At 42.4% G+C, this 16,882-nt stretch overlaps 1 protein-coding gene across 1 annotated transcript in view; it reads right to left on the reverse strand.

The window, feature by feature from the left end:
* Positions 1-12,182: 12,182 nt before the first annotated feature.
* reck (reversion-inducing-cysteine-rich protein with kazal motifs) overlaps positions 12,183-16,882 on the reverse strand; it is a 44,630-nt gene continuing 39,930 nt past the window's right edge. The window contains exon 21 of the mRNA XM_079575915.1: positions 12,183-12,680. Within this exon, the coding sequence (XP_079432041.1) occupies positions 12,456-12,680 (225 nt within the window). The 3' untranslated portion in view covers positions 12,183-12,455. The remainder of the gene's footprint in view (positions 12,681-16,882) is intronic.

Consider the following 16,882-nt stretch of genomic DNA (forward strand, 5'->3'; position numbering starts at 1 on the left):
CGCTGGAAGAGCTCTGCTGTGATACTTCCTGTTTATCAGAGCAAACTCCTGCCATTGGTCAACGCGTTCAGCCCCGGGACTGTGATTCGCCACGGGACCCGGAAATGGGAGGGACTTGTATTAAAATTACACTGAATGACAACAATTCAATGCAATTAGCAGACACACTTTATTGATCTCACAACGGAGCAATTCTATGAAGGTTAATTTGAGTTTTTATTATCAAGGTGTTTTTCATACACTGAATTTATGCATCTGAATTTTTTGCATCCGTATATCACCACCATATTGAAAAAAAATTCAGTGTTTTTTTTTTCGCTGCTGAAAAAAAAATTCAGTGTATTTTTTTTCAGCAGCGAAAAAAAATACACTGAATTTTTTTTCAATATGGTGGTGATATACGGATGCAAAAAATTCAGATGCATAAATTCAGTGTATAAAAAACACCTTGATAATAAAAACACAAATTAACTTTCATACAATTCTCTTGTTACAATTGACATTCAGTAAGATCAGTCAGGGTGTGCAAAATAGACAGGAAATGTGCAGTTAAATAGTAGAAAAAAGAGGTAGCCTATCTCATGTACAATAAGTAAAAGCAAAAATCCTAGGGGGTGGAATTATAACAATAAGGAAATAAGAATAAATAAAAATAGAATAAAGGTGCAAAGTTTACAGTCCTAGTGCAGGTTGTCAATAAGTGATGCTGGTACAGAGATTATTGCACATAGTTTTTCAAAGGGGTTATTGCACATGTTACTTTACAGTCTTGTTGTACAGTCTTGACAGCAGTGGGGATGAAGGACCTGCTCCTTCTTGCACTGGGGGTGTCTCAGTCCGCCGCTGAAAGAGCTGCTCAGCTCCTTTACAGTCCGGTGCAGTGGGAGGTGTTGTCCATGATGGAGGTGAGCTTGGCTGTCCTTCACCTCCTCCACAGAGTCCAGAGCTGGCCCTCCTGACCAGCCTAAAAAACAAACTCATTTCCAGGCACTTTTGTTCAGGCAATTTGCCGAGGTTGTTCATTTTCTGGGAATTGCCAGTGAAGGTTGTGAGTGTGAGTGTAGCCTTACAAAACAGTCATCTGCCCCAAAGGGCTAGACAGGTTCAGGGTGCACCGTACACAAAATACTGGCTTTCATGGAAGAAAACCAGAAACTTCGGACTATTGAACGCACCTGAGCATAAGCTGCACCAGCTAAATTTAAAAAGAAATTGTACATATATAGGCTGCTCTTGCCTATAAGCAGCAGGTGTCCACGTTGATAGAAAGCAAAGATGAAGGCGACATCAGCACTGGATATGCAGGACTTTATTTTCTGTGTGCTGTCAAAAAATCCAAGAGAACAGCACCTTACATTTACTTCGATAAAAGTGTGTTAAGAACTTAAAAGTTCCTAAATTCTATTAGATCATTCTTTAAATGTGTGCTCAGAGAGTTGAGAGCATTTAGAGCCGCCCTCCTCGGTTTCTCTGTGCAGACTGTCCAATCTGACTGTTGCAGAGCTGGGTCCATGATGAATTACTGTAGGCTGACTTCTGCAATCTTATTGATAACATGACAAAAATTGTAAAATAAATTAGCCACATTGTTGTATAGGCCTCAGGGTTCAACCCGTGTGAAAAAAAGGAGCAATTACGGTTTACTGTGGTCACCAGTGGTTAAAGTGGACTTTGGAAGGTGGTGGAGCTCTAATCTCTAAAACTTTACATACTCTACTACATTAAGATGTACAAAAGGCTATGCATAGATTGCATGAAACAGACGGTGTTTTATTGTCACGGTTCTGTTTGTCTCATGTTCAGTTCCCCCTTGATTTTGTTTAGTGTTCTCGTCCTTAGAGTTTTATTTTGACTTGTCTGTTCTGTCCTTGTGATTTTGCTTTACTTCCCCTTTGTTGATGACCTGCCCCGCCCTACTGTGTTTCACCTGCTCCCTGTTCCTTGTGTATTTAGACCCCTCTGTTTTCCCTTGTCTTTGTTGGATCAATGTCGTTCATGTCTCTGTCATTGTCGGCGTCCTGGTTCCGTCTTGTGAGTTTTTGTCCCTGGCATCGTCCATTAAATTTCTTTTCAGTATTTTGTTGGCTGATTGAAATTGGGTCCTCACTCCACCTCCTCGTCTACAGGCTGCTGCGACTTCTCTCTCTCTCTTGACAAGGCGACGCTTCTACCCTTTTCTGCGAATTGCATTTGCAGTGTTTGTGATCCACATTGTTTTACAAGATGTTTTTGTACATCTTTGCCATGTTTTTGTGGAGTTCACCAGATTTGTTAGTGCCAAAGCTCTTTGCTAGCAATGAACAGAGGATGTCTGTAAACAAGCTAAAGGCTTTTGAGCGGCATCTGAGACCTCCAGATCCAGAGATATCATCTTCGGAAGCACTGACAGGCCACTGAGGGTCCCCCGCACCTGCAGTGCAGTGGAGGTGTCACAAGAGGCGCTACAGGGAACAAAAAAGGGGCAAACGAGGAGGTATCCGAATAAGACTCACAGCTAAACCACACAGGCCTTCTATCCCTACTATTGTTCTGGCTAATGTACGTTCACTGGACAATAAAATGGATTATATTCGTCTGCTACGCTCCTCTCGGAAGATGGTGAAAGACAGTTGTGTTTTTATATTCACTGACACTTGGCTCAACGAAAATATACCGGACAGTGGGATCCAGCTCGAGGGGCTTTCCACTTTCCACACTGCTCACCCCTCGTGGAGTTTATGATCATTAAGTGTCGGCCTTTCTACCTGCCCAGGGAATTTACTGTTGTACTTCTTGTGGCTGTCTACATCCCGCCCACCTCCAACATCGAGTGTCAGCGGCCAGCAGACAACCCGCCCAGACGCCTTTCCATCTTAGCTGGGGATTTCAACCACGCAAACCCAAAGAGCGTTTTCCCCAGAGTCTATCAACACATTGACTTTCCAACAAGGGGAAGCATCATCCTAGATCTGGTTTACACCACCAAAAAAGGAGCATACAAGGCCCTCCCCCATCTCAGTGCAGATTCAAGTGTGGAGTAAAGACTCTTTAGAGAAACTCCGGGACTGCATCCACACAACGGAGTGGGATATGTTGAAGCAGGCTGCCACTCACAACAATATCACTGATCTCCAGGAGTATACAGAGTCTGTCACTGAGGATGTTACAGACCATCATTATCAGGTCCAACCAGAAACCTTGGACTACAAGTGAAGTCCTCAGGCTCTTGAGCTCTGGGATGCTGCCTTCAAATCTGGTGACAAGGAGGAACTGCGGACATCTAAGGCCAACCTGTCCCGCGGCAACAAAAAAGCCAAGAAGCAGTACTCCAAAAAGATAACGGATCACTTCAGAGACCGCAGAGACACTCAGAGTCTGTGGGAGGGCATAAAGACCATCACAGACTATAAACTCGCTCAGTTTTCTACCGATTTTCAAACGGTTTGGCTTGCTTTTCACCTTATTCCGCCCATTTTTTGCCACTTTTTGCTACAGACACTTCCAGTCGATCGCAAAGCCCGTTCATTTAAACGGAGAACGAGGGAAAATATCCTCCGCTCAAATCTGATGTTTAGTCGATTGATTTGTGTAAAATGGTCAATGTTCATTTGCACCAACAAGTCAACACTGCAGCGTTTCACAGCGCGGCCAAAAAACGGCTTGGTTTTCGCATTGTAACTGATTTTATGTGGACTTCTCCAGCCCCATGTTAACAGATAGGAGAAAAAGGGCGGGCACAATTCATGGCGGCGTCCACGGGAACTTCCGGAATAAGGTGAATAAACCTCAGACATGTAGGTATGACACTGCATACATATGAATAAAGAAAGAAAATCTTTATTTCAACATATTCCAGCATTCAGAATTATAGCTACGTTAAAAATGTTTGTAAGAAACCAAACCGTTTGTAAATCCGCAAAGATTTCAGCGAGATACCAGGATTTATGTTGATAACTCACTTACTTGAGCTTGGCAGAAAGCTTCCCTGTGGCAAGATAGCCGCCGGTTATGCCAGAATTGACTCTGCCTTAAGACATCTAGCCTTTGTATATTTATATATTGTACATGGTCACCAGGCTCCTAAGGACCAGCTACAGCTAGACACAGAAAATTCTATTTTTGCAGTTGGTAAGTGTCGAAGTTGAAAAATCAAACCAGAGAGGCAGCAGTATTCGGTCTAGAGCCAGATTTATTGATGACCGTAATCAGACGTTCAAACAAGCCATTCAGAGGCAGTCAGTAAAGGCAAAGAGAGGACATGGGAGCTGAGTCCGACAATTACATTCATCAACTCCCATGTTGAACGTTCATGAACTTCCATGTAACATGGGAGTTACATTCATAAACTCCCATGTCCTCTCCTTGACAAAGTCCATAGACCATTTTTATATTCTATATGTGTACAATGAGCATGCAATATTTGATTGGTCCCACTCGTGAGATAGTCTGTCCTTGGCACATATTCTAATCATATCTGTATGTTGTAGTGTAGGTGTCTGTCCTGTTTGTTGCTGCTGTGGGCGTGTCATTGGCTTCTTCCCTGATGGGTGTGGCTGCTCCTGCTCCCTGGCTGGCTTGTTGGCACACCTGAATCCACTCATCTCATCACCTGCAGTATAAAGCACGGGCTCTCCTTCACTTCTCTGCCAGATCGTCAGTCTACTTCAGTGAGAAGACTTCTCAGGCCTATTTTTTGTATTTGCTATTTTGTATTCGGATATTTTTTCTAACTGCCTTTTCCTGCTCCCCGTCAGATCCTCGTGCCAGTTTGCCTGCCAGAAACTCACCTGCTCCACTCCGGATCCCAGCCTCGTCCCGCACCAGTAGTGATGGGTTGATGAAGCTTCATGAAGCGTTGAACCTTTCCATCCATCTGGTTCGAGAAAAGGTTCATTTCTTGAAGCTTCATATGCACACAAACCCCCTGCTGGTCAAAATCTGTACTGACATTTGAACTGTTTGAGAGGGCTCTTAAAAACGCCTTCATTTGATTGTGTGTGAATCATTATTGAATCTGTTTGATTATGATCCATATCAGTGTTAAATTATTAATAAAGAATATATTTGAAATGACAATAAAATTATAATGTACTGTTACAGTTGTCTGCTCTACCACACACACACACACACACACACACACACACACACACAATGTATATAAATATGTCATAATTAATAATTATAGCTTACTTTACCAGTGTCAAGTCAGTCAAAAAAAAATCAATGAAATAAATGTAAGTGCTTTTGAAAGGACGTGACACAGATAGGATATCAAGTGAGCTTTATCTGTTTAAAAACAATTTTTCAACAAGAGCAGGACTCAGTCGGTTTCTTTTCTTTGAGACAACTTCTCCAGCTTTTGAAAACACTCTTTCACATGGAACTGAGGAGGCAGGGGTGCATAAGTATCCAACAGCAAGCCTGTACAGGCTTGGATATATCTGCCTCTGCCTCTCCCAGTACTGCAGAGGGTCCTCAGTCCTGTCAATGTTTGGTTCTGCCAGGTACCGCCGTGCTTCCACCGTTGCATCTGCAAAATGATTGGTGGTCTTCTTTGATTCTGAAACCTTTGTATCTAAATGACTCCAGTGTCTGGTTGCTGAAAGAAGAAACAGATATAAATTAAGTCATAACTCCAAAGTAAATGGTAATCAAAGCAAAAATACTGACCAGGTCTTTCAGCAGCACGATCCTGTGAAGATGTTGATGCTACAGGCACTGAGTGAGAAGTTGACCCAATAATGTGCGCACATTCTGCTGTGAGCCTTTTGATGGCTTCCTCTGTCTTCATTGGACAGAAGAAGCCAAGTGCCTTAAATCTTGGGTCAAGAAGTGTTGCCAGGGAAAGGATGCTACTTGGTACTTTTTGACGATGGTACTTTTGACAACTTCTCCCTCAGGAGCCTTATGAGGTGCTCTCCCAATTGTCGAGCCACTGGCACTGCTGTTTGTGCAGTCTCCTCCTGGATAGCCTTTTCAATCATTTTTAGTAATGGCACCGCTTTGGAGCCAGATACTTCTTTCTCACCCGAGAGCTCAATTGTGGCCTCGCTAAAAGGCGAAAGTACTGCCAGGCACCCACACACAACAGCAAAATCCTCTGAGGTCAGAGCAGGGATGTCCGATGTGAGGCCTGCTAAAGCTGCCCCCACAGGCTCCCTGAGTTCCACCACTCGCTCCAGCATTTGGAAGGTGCTGTTCCACCGTGTTTCGACCTCTTGGATCAATTTCTTTTTAGTTATCCCCATCTGTTCCTGAACTCGATCCAGCTTTTCCTTCAAACATAAAAAGTTAATTTTACACATGTTGCAATGGAAAATATTGTGAAAACAAATGTGAAAATGATGTTGCTTACTTTGGCAGTTGTACTGCTTCTAAAATACCCCACCAGCTTCCTTGTCTTCATGCGAATACTGGCTAGTGCTGGGGTTAGATCCAGTGCCTTTTTCACTACTAAATTGAGTGTGTGGGCAATACACACTGCATGGCGCAGCTTCAGCTCCCTGCCACAGGCCAGCATGTATGCTGCACCATCAGTTACTAGAGAGACAGATATAGGCTTTACTATCTTTGAAAAGTAAATATAGAATAGAAGTGAGATACTACTTCCAGATTGTGTGTCCCAAATATAATTTAAGGATACCCATCACCTTTGACACCATAACGTGACCATGGTCTCATATTTATCTATATGTGTCCTGACCTAAACATGTTACTTTGGATCGAATGCCCCACTCCTCCATGAGGGAGGATTTCACACTGGCCAGGTTTTCTGCCGTGTGCGCCTGTGGGAATTTCTGTACACCTAGAAATGTTGACTTCAGACATGTCTTGTCATCAATAAAATGGCATGTTACAGCCAAGTAAGCATCCATGTTTAAAGATGTCCACATGTCTGCTGTCAAACTGACTGCAGGAACTTTCTGGACCTCAGCTTTGGCCTTCTCCTTCTCACGTTGGTATCTCTCCTCAACCATAGCCTTCACCGTCTAAAGGAAAGTTGAAAAAGAAAACAATCAATATGTTGAATTGAAAAATACTCTCATGCTTGATTTATGTCACCAAACAAACCTTTCTTGTTGGGATGATGTAGGTTGGATCTAGTTTAGCCACAAATTCTCTAAATTCAGTGTCCTCCACTAAACTGAGAGGCTGGGTGTCTTTAATGATCATTGACACCAAGGCATCGTCGAGGTCCTTCTTTCTGCTCACTAAAAGACACAAGAAGATGTTTTGGATTTTTGTTCATGTAATTTCAATTACAATATTTTAGAAAGAAGAAGAAAATATGTTTATTAGATTTTAAATTACTGACCTGGACTTGGTCCAGCCACATTCCCTTCACCATTTTCATGCATAGCACGAAAATGCCTCACCATAGATGAGGTGTTATTATTGTATCCCAATTCCTTGGCACACAATAAACACTTCACCTTAAATTTAAAAGGAAAAAAATACATACATTTGTGAGGAGATTAAATTAAAAATGTATCATGTAACGCATCATTTATTATTACTGACCTACTTACCTGCTCCACTCCAGCCTCTCCCCAGCCCAGCCTTTACCTACCTGCTTCACTCCAGCCTCCACCACCTTGTCTGCTCCATACAACCACTATCTCTGTTCCGTCCAACCTGCCATCAACCAGCTTTGTATAAACAAACCTTGTACTCACCTTTCTCTCCGTCCTCTGTTTGGGTCTGCCTTGCTCAGATTGTAACACTGAAAGGCACAAAGCGTTTTACATCGATGTCATCTTATCCCAAAGTCAGTTCATGATGTATGACCTAATTCTCTTTAGCTTACAAGAAAACATATACAGTAGTTACAATAAAACATGTGAGTAAGTCTACAATTTCCATAGAAGCAAAGAATTTTTGTTTTCGACATGCCTCTAAAGGCGACTGTAGAAATATAGAAAGTCTTTGAAGAGTCATGCAGAAGAACACTCCAACACTCAGTGGGTTCTTGATGTATTTATTGAAAGAAATATGCACCTTATAAAGTTTTTTTTTTTTTTTTTTTACATACGTGGTACTTTCATAACCCATGATCCTCGAGTCCTGATTTTGTACATTCAGACGTAGAATTGGAAGCAACAACACATTTCCCAACAGGCACAATGGATGTTTACAAAATACTACAAAAGTTCTTACAAAATTAGTTTTCGGTGGGCTTTTTTTTTTCTTCTTTTTGCGATGATAATACAAATTATCACAGCACTAGAATCTGGAATATTTTTTGCATAGTTGCCAAAATGGAGTAAATAAGACACTGGCAAACCGCTTAAGACAAGTCGGCGTTCGGGCCGGTGCGGTATCAGATAAAAAGTTCAGGTACTACTGGTTCCCCATTTTTCCCACATTGGAGACGAACCCCATGTTGTAAATTTGCAGATCGAAAACCAAGTATCGTTAAAGTACTGGCATCACATTTTTTTCCCGGTACCCAGCTCTAGTCGTCGTCCGGCCCTCCCACAATACACGACCATAAATACTACATTTCTGAAATAATACTGTTCAAACTGTCTTCATAAAACACTGAAACTGGAAACTGAAAAGACGGAAGGTACCTCATGACCTCGTGTTGGAATGTCGGCATAAACTTCAAAAGGATATTTTCCCCCCTCGCCCTATATACACATGCAAACACAAGCTAAATACTGTATAAAAACTAAAATATTATAAATAATTAATAGAGAAAAAAAAATGTAAATGATAAAGTGTGTACGTAATCATATAGTGAAATCTAATAATCATTACAAAAATACATACATTTAAAGCTGGAGTAGGCAATCTGACCATAAATAACGGGATATTCTAGTTCATACAAATCAGTTCTCAATAAATTCTGACATTTTTCTTTTTTTTTTTTAAGACTAAGCGATAAGAAAACGAGTAACCTGGAAGGACTTGCATCGCCTAGTTCAGCTTTAACCCCTTAAACGAGCACGTTTTCTCCAGCTTAGCCCAAATCTAAAAGCTTCTCAGCCGGAGATTACAGCCTATAGGCCAGGGTAACGCCTCATTTGAAAGCTAAGACCTACACAACTGAGTTTTGTAGGACTTAGTTTTCAAATGAGGCGCTACCCTGGCCTAGAGACTGTAATCTGGTGAAAATGCGCTTGGTTAAGGCGTGGGGGGGGGTTAAGAGGTCAATAACGCGCTGAAGAGCAAAGGCGGGGCATTTTCACACCGTAATACTGGTTTGGTCTGGACAAACGTGCACCAAAAACACTGTTAAGAAGCCGGCGAGAACTTTTTAAAGCGTGAAAATACCCCCCGGAGCTTTTGTCGGCTTCAGTATCAACGAAACACAATGTAAACAAAGAGGCAAAAGTCTGGTTCAATACTGTCGGAGTGTGGCTCCCTCCCTGCTGCAGCTGCCTGTGCAGTAATACTGATATACATTCACAACTCTTACATTGTCATGCCATAAAAAGCTATTTCAACCTGGCACATCGGTGTTCCAAAGTCACACATCAGGGCTGCACAACGTGTGCAAACATGGAGTTAGAACAACGCAAGAAGAGGAAAGTCTGTGATACTGTATTAAAGGGTCAAAGTTTTAGTCGAAATCTTCTTGAACAAGCTCCGATTTAAAGTGATAGTCTGTAAGCGAAATTATAAAGTAATCAATCAAATTTAACCAGAAAGCCCTTCTTAGTTTGCAAAATGAGGAGAGCAGGGACAGAATTTTTAAAAGTAAACGATCAAGCTCCTCCCCCTCCTCCTGATTGGACATGACAGGCTGGTTCACAGGAAAAGCTCGTCTCATTGGTCAACACGGGAGGATACCAGACTCTTATTAGTTGCTGAGATCCGGGAATGAGGGACTTTACAAAAAAATTATATGTACAGTATATTATGAATTACTTAACATCAAAATTCAAGACCAGGAGGCCCATTTTGCCCATTTGTAATACATTACGACTTCCAGACTATCACTTTAATCTCGTGTTTCTTTCATGCATGCCTCTATACATACTATACATCATTTTAGGTTATAAATTATGATATACAAACACAGACATGTCCATTATTGAAATATGAATCATAGAAACTGAATTTGTCATGTTGTGCAGCCCTGTTACACATATGTTGACATTTACAAACAATATATATATATATTGCATTTGACTTGACTTCATGTAAGACGTGGTCATCTCGACCAAAGAGGCTGATTGTCCTTCATCATGGCTTTGATTCTATAGTCTATACACAAAGGAACGCTCCCTTTTACTGTCCGTTATTACTGGCCTGGGTAAACGCTGGGGCCAGGCCTGGGTTATAGTCACCACGAGCAAGGCACTAACACTGAAGAGGTGGAGGTTCAATTCTCAGTCCATGGACTCAGTGTATCTGACTGACACACTAAAGCTGCTGTGCGCGGCGCTGGCCTCGCGGTGGCGCTGTGGCTTCACAACAGGACTGTTCGACAAGGCGGACGAAAGCGCTTTGGGGTTAAAGGAATAGAGGAAAAGTAAAAGACAGAGTGACTAATACACATGGTCCTATCCATGGGTTTCAAACAGAGGTGGGTGGAGCAGCCAGTATGTTTACTCAAGTAAGAGCAGTGTTGGGCAAGTTACATAATACTCTTTCAAAAATGTAGCTGAGTTACATTACTTTGAGTTACTTCTGAGTTACTTTTGGCGAAATGTAAACTGAAAATAGTAATAATGCCACTGAGGTAAAGTGCAGTCAAATGTTTCCTTTTCCTTCACTTTCCCTATTCTCTGTTTTGTTTCAACGATGTCAGATACAAACAACTGCAGATCTTATACACCAGTGTCCAACGTGATTTGGTGCTGCATTTACATCAAAACAAACCATTTAAATGCTTGTGTAAGTCGAGTTACTTGAATTGTAGTGACCAATATATTACTGTGTTGTGTTTAAGTAATACTGTATGCTATATTCCTTAGTTACTGAAAAAAGTCAAATGTATTAAAAACATTTCTAAAGAAAAAGGGGCACGAAGTACAAACTACAAAGATTTTAGGTCGACTTGGAGCTTCTGTAACTTCAATATTACTCAAATATATAGAGAAAAGTATTGGATGATTGGATAATAAGTACAGTTTCTTCAAAAATGACACACTACTACTTGAGTAAATGTTTCACATGATGAAATATCAGCTTAAAAAGGGAGGACAGGAAAGAGTCATGTGACTGACACCCATGGACGACGACTTCCTTGTTACAGCGACAACTCATCCATCTGTGCAAACTACACTACATGAAAAGGTTCCATTTTGGATACACTTTGTCTGTGATCAAATGCCAGAGAGATTCTTGGGCCCTGAGTAGATGAATATTGTGGATTATACCTTTAATTTTACTGCGCTGCATCCAATATAGTCATTGTAGACGGCTTAAAGGGACTGAAAGGAATATTTAGCTAGGAGTTACCCACCAATGTTTACATATTATATAGAGGTTGCCTGGCCGATATTGGGGTATTTTCCAATGTATAGTATATAAAAGGCCGATATCTCCGGAACAGAAAGTGGTAGAGACTTCTGTGTTTTGCATTGGAAAGAGTACGGTCTATACTTTCAGATTAGGAGCATCATACACAGGATTATAGACCAGACATTTGGAAAAATCGGCCTAAAATGTCGGCATCGGCCCATAAAAATCCCCCAAAATCGGCATCGGCCTTAGAAAAACCCATATCGGTCCACCTCTAGTTTGCACTTTTAAATCGTAGAAGTAAAAATCCTGTGTCTCGGCCTGTAATACTCCCTGTTATTATAATCTGGCGGCTTAAAGCTCCGATGTCTTCAACCACGCCTCCTTCTGCAACCCCTTATTGCAGATAAAACATCCCTTTAGCTCATGTGTGCACAGAGAAGACACTAACCTCTGTCTAGGCCCAGTAATTAGAAGACGCTGACCATGAACCAGGTCCAAACATCTGCATAGGTATTACCGACTGGGGACGAAGCACTGGTTTCCTCCCTGTCCAGGGCGTCCGCTGTTGCAAAGCCACCAGAAGGGAATTGAAAAGCGCACGCGTGAGGCCGAACGCGGGACGCAGACCTTCACTTGAAAGGAATACTGTGATGGCGATAGCTTACGATTGCTCTGACGCAGGGGGGGGGGGGTAGTGATTGTCAAGCGCTGAAGAGGAAGGACTCAAAAAATGTCCAACAAAAGGAAAAATCCTGCCCTCAATGGGACACTGTCTGTTGTTTTCAATGGCCTGAGTAGTTTAGGTCTAAATTTGACTTTGGCCACAGCTGCCATGGGGCCAAAGGATGGGGAACGTGGCCATTTCCGACCTCCTCAATCACTATGGCGACTGCTTTGCCGCTTTTAAGATCATTTCAAAGTGCAATTCTGTATCAATGTTGTATCTAGACTGGCTTTTTTTCTCTCGCCGCCTTCTAACTTCACCTGGACTGCGCCCGGCTTCGTAATCGTCAAAGTCTGGAGTCGGCGTGGTGCGGTGCAAGACGGCGTCCGCTTTAGAGGAGGGTGGTGGCGAGGGTGGGCGCGGCCGACAGGAGCAGCAGCCCGAGCAGCAGAGCCAGTCCCGGGCTCGGGGCGGGCCCGGCCGACGACGACTCAATGGAGGAGGTCTGCAGTTGTGAGGACAGGAAGGCGGACAGCGGCACGTGGGACATCAGCGTGGGACTGGAGAAGTTGATGAGCGAGTCGATCTTCTCCGCCTCCTTACTGCACGCCTCCACCTAGGACAGAGGACCACAAGGAGTGACCGATGATGGAACACAAACCATTTTTTTCACTCATGGTTAGTGGCAAAACTGGTCATTCTCAGCAACAACTGGCAGGAATGAAAAACCAAGAGATAACTTCAGCTGAAATACAGGACTAAAAAAAAAAAGAGCTGTTTCAAGATGCAAAATAAGGAGGCACTTGATGAAAAATGGGCTGCATGGCCTAAAATGGCCAGAAGAAAACCATTACTTCACAAATGCCACAAAGTATCTGCTTACAATATGCCAAACAGCACAGAGACAAGCCTCAACATTTCAGAAACAATGTCATTTGGAATAATGAAACCAAAATGGGACTTTTTGGCCATAACCATAAACGTTACATTTGGAGGATCAACAAGATGAATGCAGCATGTTATTAAAGAATACTGGAGGGAAAGTGTCACTCATCAGCCTGGATGCACATGGGACACACAAGGCCTCTCATTGGCTCCAGCAGAATAAAGTCAAGGTTCTGGAGTGTCCATCTCCGTCTCCTGACCTCAAGAGCTCAAACATTTTACCATCTACAACGACCACGAAAGAATCAATACACAGTATTAAGGGAGCAGGCCACTGTTTTTCCATACTGAGATATGTTCTTACCTGAGCTTAGACGAGTTGATGTGTACCTGTCTGGTCTTTGTGCCCGTGGAAGAGCTTGGTCGCTTCCCACTTCACCCCCGTTTGGAGATACAGGAATATCTTGGGAGAGGCCAAATGCTAACAACATCTTTGGTCGTTTTGCATGACTGAGGGCACGCACAAAGACCAGACAGGTACGCATCAACTCGTCTAAGCTCAGGCAAGAACATAAATCAGTATGGAAAAACGGTGGCCTGTTCCCTTAAGAACTTTTGATCAGGATTACTTTTGGTATTTTCTTTTTTCTGTCGGGGTATGTAAACTTTTGAGCACAACTGCATGCCAGACACCTCCGCACTGTGGGCACTGACTCCACCAGTTTGCCAAATGTCTCTCCCCAGGCTTCACTCCATTTCACGTGTCATCTAATAAAATCTATTAAATATGTTTGAAAAAGAACATGAAACGGTACACGGCAGTTTAAATTAAAACCATACACAGGCGGTCATTTATCAAGTGCAAGCATGCTATGTTGTAGGGAATGTAGTAACTCATTTACCATTTGAAATATCCTGTATTAAAGAATCAGGGCTCCAAATCTGTTATGAAAATGAGAGTATGCTGCTGCACTTTTGCACATACTTGTTTTGCACGTGAGCCCTTGGTAAGTGAGCCTCAGTCTTCATCCCTTCTTAGTTAACAAGCTGGCTTTTAGACCCTGGCCGATACAAGATGAGCCTTTCAAATGTGTTGGCAGTTATCAATAAATCATGCAATTTACGACTTATTTCTAAATAAATATCCTCATTTTTTGCACGATGAATCCTCAAATCCAAGGCGTCAGGAGAAAAGGTCGGGGTCCGGATCACCAGAGGAGTGCAGAGCCTCTATAAACAGGAAAACCTACTGCCTCTGGGTTTTCGGCAGTCTTTTTGTGAGACCAATGCTAATATCTGGCAACCCGAACTAATGCGAGTCAAAACTGTCAAGCAACACAACAAAACAAGACCTTAGACCTGGAATGTTCCAAAGAGTGGCTCAAAGTGAATGAAGTAAACAGACGTGAGTCATTGACTAAATTATAGGCAAGAGGCAACACTTAACATTCATTTGTATGTGAGAAAAACTGTATGCAGCGCTCTCTCTGAACAAGCACGTTTTACAAGTGCCGCCTCATGGCCAGACACAGCCCACACGCAACCTTGATCTATTCAAATCGCATATACTCTGTAATGGCTACCAGTAGAGAGAAGTGCAGGTACATCATGAGGCCACTGTCGACTCGTGGACTCAAGGAGACTTAGATAAAAAAAAAGAAGTTGGCAAGAATTTCAAGCTCTAGAGAGGAAGATGGACTAATGGAGTACTAAAACATGCACCCATAAAATACAACGGCTTCTCTTTATTGGAACATTAAAAGCCGGGTACTTCAGGAGATGGGTCAGCTCCAGCGGCAGTGAGGGCAGGGGCGGATCTTAGGGCTGATTTCTGCGGGCTTTTTTCTGTGCTTAAGGCGAGACACTGCAGGTGAATAGGGAAAAAATGTATATTTACAGATGTCAATTTGAAACTTTTGCTGTCGATCACTGGCATAAATGTGAGGAAAAAATACATTGCAAGTTTTCTGTCATTTTATCTTTTCATATAAGAACAAGGTGTTTTATGCCTAAAAATGCCCCAAATTTCCCATCTTTTCGGCGACGAAATCTGAATAATGGTTTGAGCTACATTCAAATGTATGGTTTCATTTTATTGATAAATGAGTTACCAAGACTTTTTCAGAGGGGATTTAGGATTTCTTGTTTAGTTTTAAAATAATCTGTTTTTTAGTGTAAAAATGTGTAAAAATGTAATTTTCGCCTCATTTTTTGACATTCAAAACTCAATAAATGGGGCTTAAGGGATTAAATAATAAAAAATCCCTCTGAAAAAACCTTCCAAATATTGTTCAGTCCAAGGCTGGAAAATGTGAAGTCTTTAGGTCCGACTGACGTGGACATAGTGTCGCCACAATGACCGAAAAATGTGTTTTGAGAAAAAGGGCCTTGAAATTGCATTCTCCCATATAAGTCTATGGGGGAACATTGAATCAGCGCAATATTTAAACATGTTATTGTGAAGATTAGGTATATTTTCTGTTTCCGGGTGAAAGCTTGTATGTTCAGAGACCAATTTGGCCCAAAACCTGAAAACTGAAAAAATTGAGTTTTGCCTGTAGTGTCTCCCCTTAATCCTCACTTCCTCTTTTTGTTGTTTTGTTGACTCTTCATCACTTTTTTGTCTTTTTTCTTTCTTTCATACCTTACGTACAAAGTCCAGTCCATGTTGTGCGTGTGTTGTTCTGTCTGAGCCATGTGCATCACTTCAAACAAAGTTACTGTATGCAAAGTGCTCCAAAACCATTCAAATGTTGTAAGCAATAAACAAATATTAGCCTCACACTCCCTTAGAAAATACGACAAAAGGTTTATTCAGTCCAGCTCCATGATTAAAACGTCCAAACAAACACAAAATCTGTTCTTTCTGCAATGTGATCCGACAAAGCCAGCGACAGCCAACGCTGCGGATGATTTTGAGTTCATTTGTTCCGAACGGGAAGCAAACGGTTGCCTTGGAAACAGCTGAAGCCCCTCTCCCGTGCACACGCTCTCAGTAGTACACGTTGTGGGTATTTTTAGGAAGCGTGTTTGTCTCAGTATCCTTTCATAAACTTCTCTGGGAGCACAAAGCGTTCCCATCCCACCGGAGTCCGCCCTCGCCGCGCTCCTCTGACGGAGCCGGGGCCCTTTGGAGTCCCACAGTTGTCCGAGGCCCAGTGCTGTTAACCTCTCACCCCCCCTCCCTGAACTGAGCCCATTTTCTCCACTTCGGCTTTACCCAAATCTAGAAGCTTCTTAAGTGGAGAGCAGTTTGAAAGCTCAAACCTGCAAAAGTGATGGTGACGTTTTTGTCATTTTATTGCCACATTTGTGTTGCTTTTACAGCACGTTTTGGTTGTTCTTTGTTGTTTGGTTGCTTTTTTCCCCCGAAGCTTTCAGATTTGGGTAAAGCCAAACATTAGAAAATGTGCTCAGTTCAGGTGGGGGTTAAGAGGCTTTAGGATGTGGGGTGTGAGGGAGATTTATTTTTGCCTTGGTTCCACAGTGCAATTGAAGCTCTTTCACGTTGCATCCTCGTGGAATTGTGAAGCGGTGAATCAGAGGCACAGTGAGACTCCTCTGCCTCAGGAGTCTTTATCATCTAGAGCACTTTGCACTGGGAGAAACCTCTCTTTTTGTCTGTCTTTGGTCTGGACCATAGGTCTGTAATAAAGGTATCCATCCATCCATCCATCCATCCATCCATCCATCTATCCATCCATCCATCCATCCATCCATCTAAATCTCTCCGCTTTCTCTCTCTCTCGCTCCCGCTCTCTCTCGATCAAAATCTCTCCCTATCTCTCAATCTCTCTATCTGTTTCTCTCTCTCTCTCTATCTTGCGATGTCTCTCAAGCTCTCTCTCTATTTCTCTATTTCTCTCTCGATCTCTCTCCCTCTCTCTTGCTCTCTCTCTCTCTCTCTCTCTCTCTCTCTCTATCTCTCTCCCT

The sequence above is a fragment of the Gobius niger genome, assembly GCF_951799975.1.
Source record: "Gobius niger genome assembly, chromosome: 18".
Lineage (NCBI taxonomy): Eukaryota > Metazoa > Chordata > Actinopteri > Gobiiformes > Gobiidae > Gobius > Gobius niger.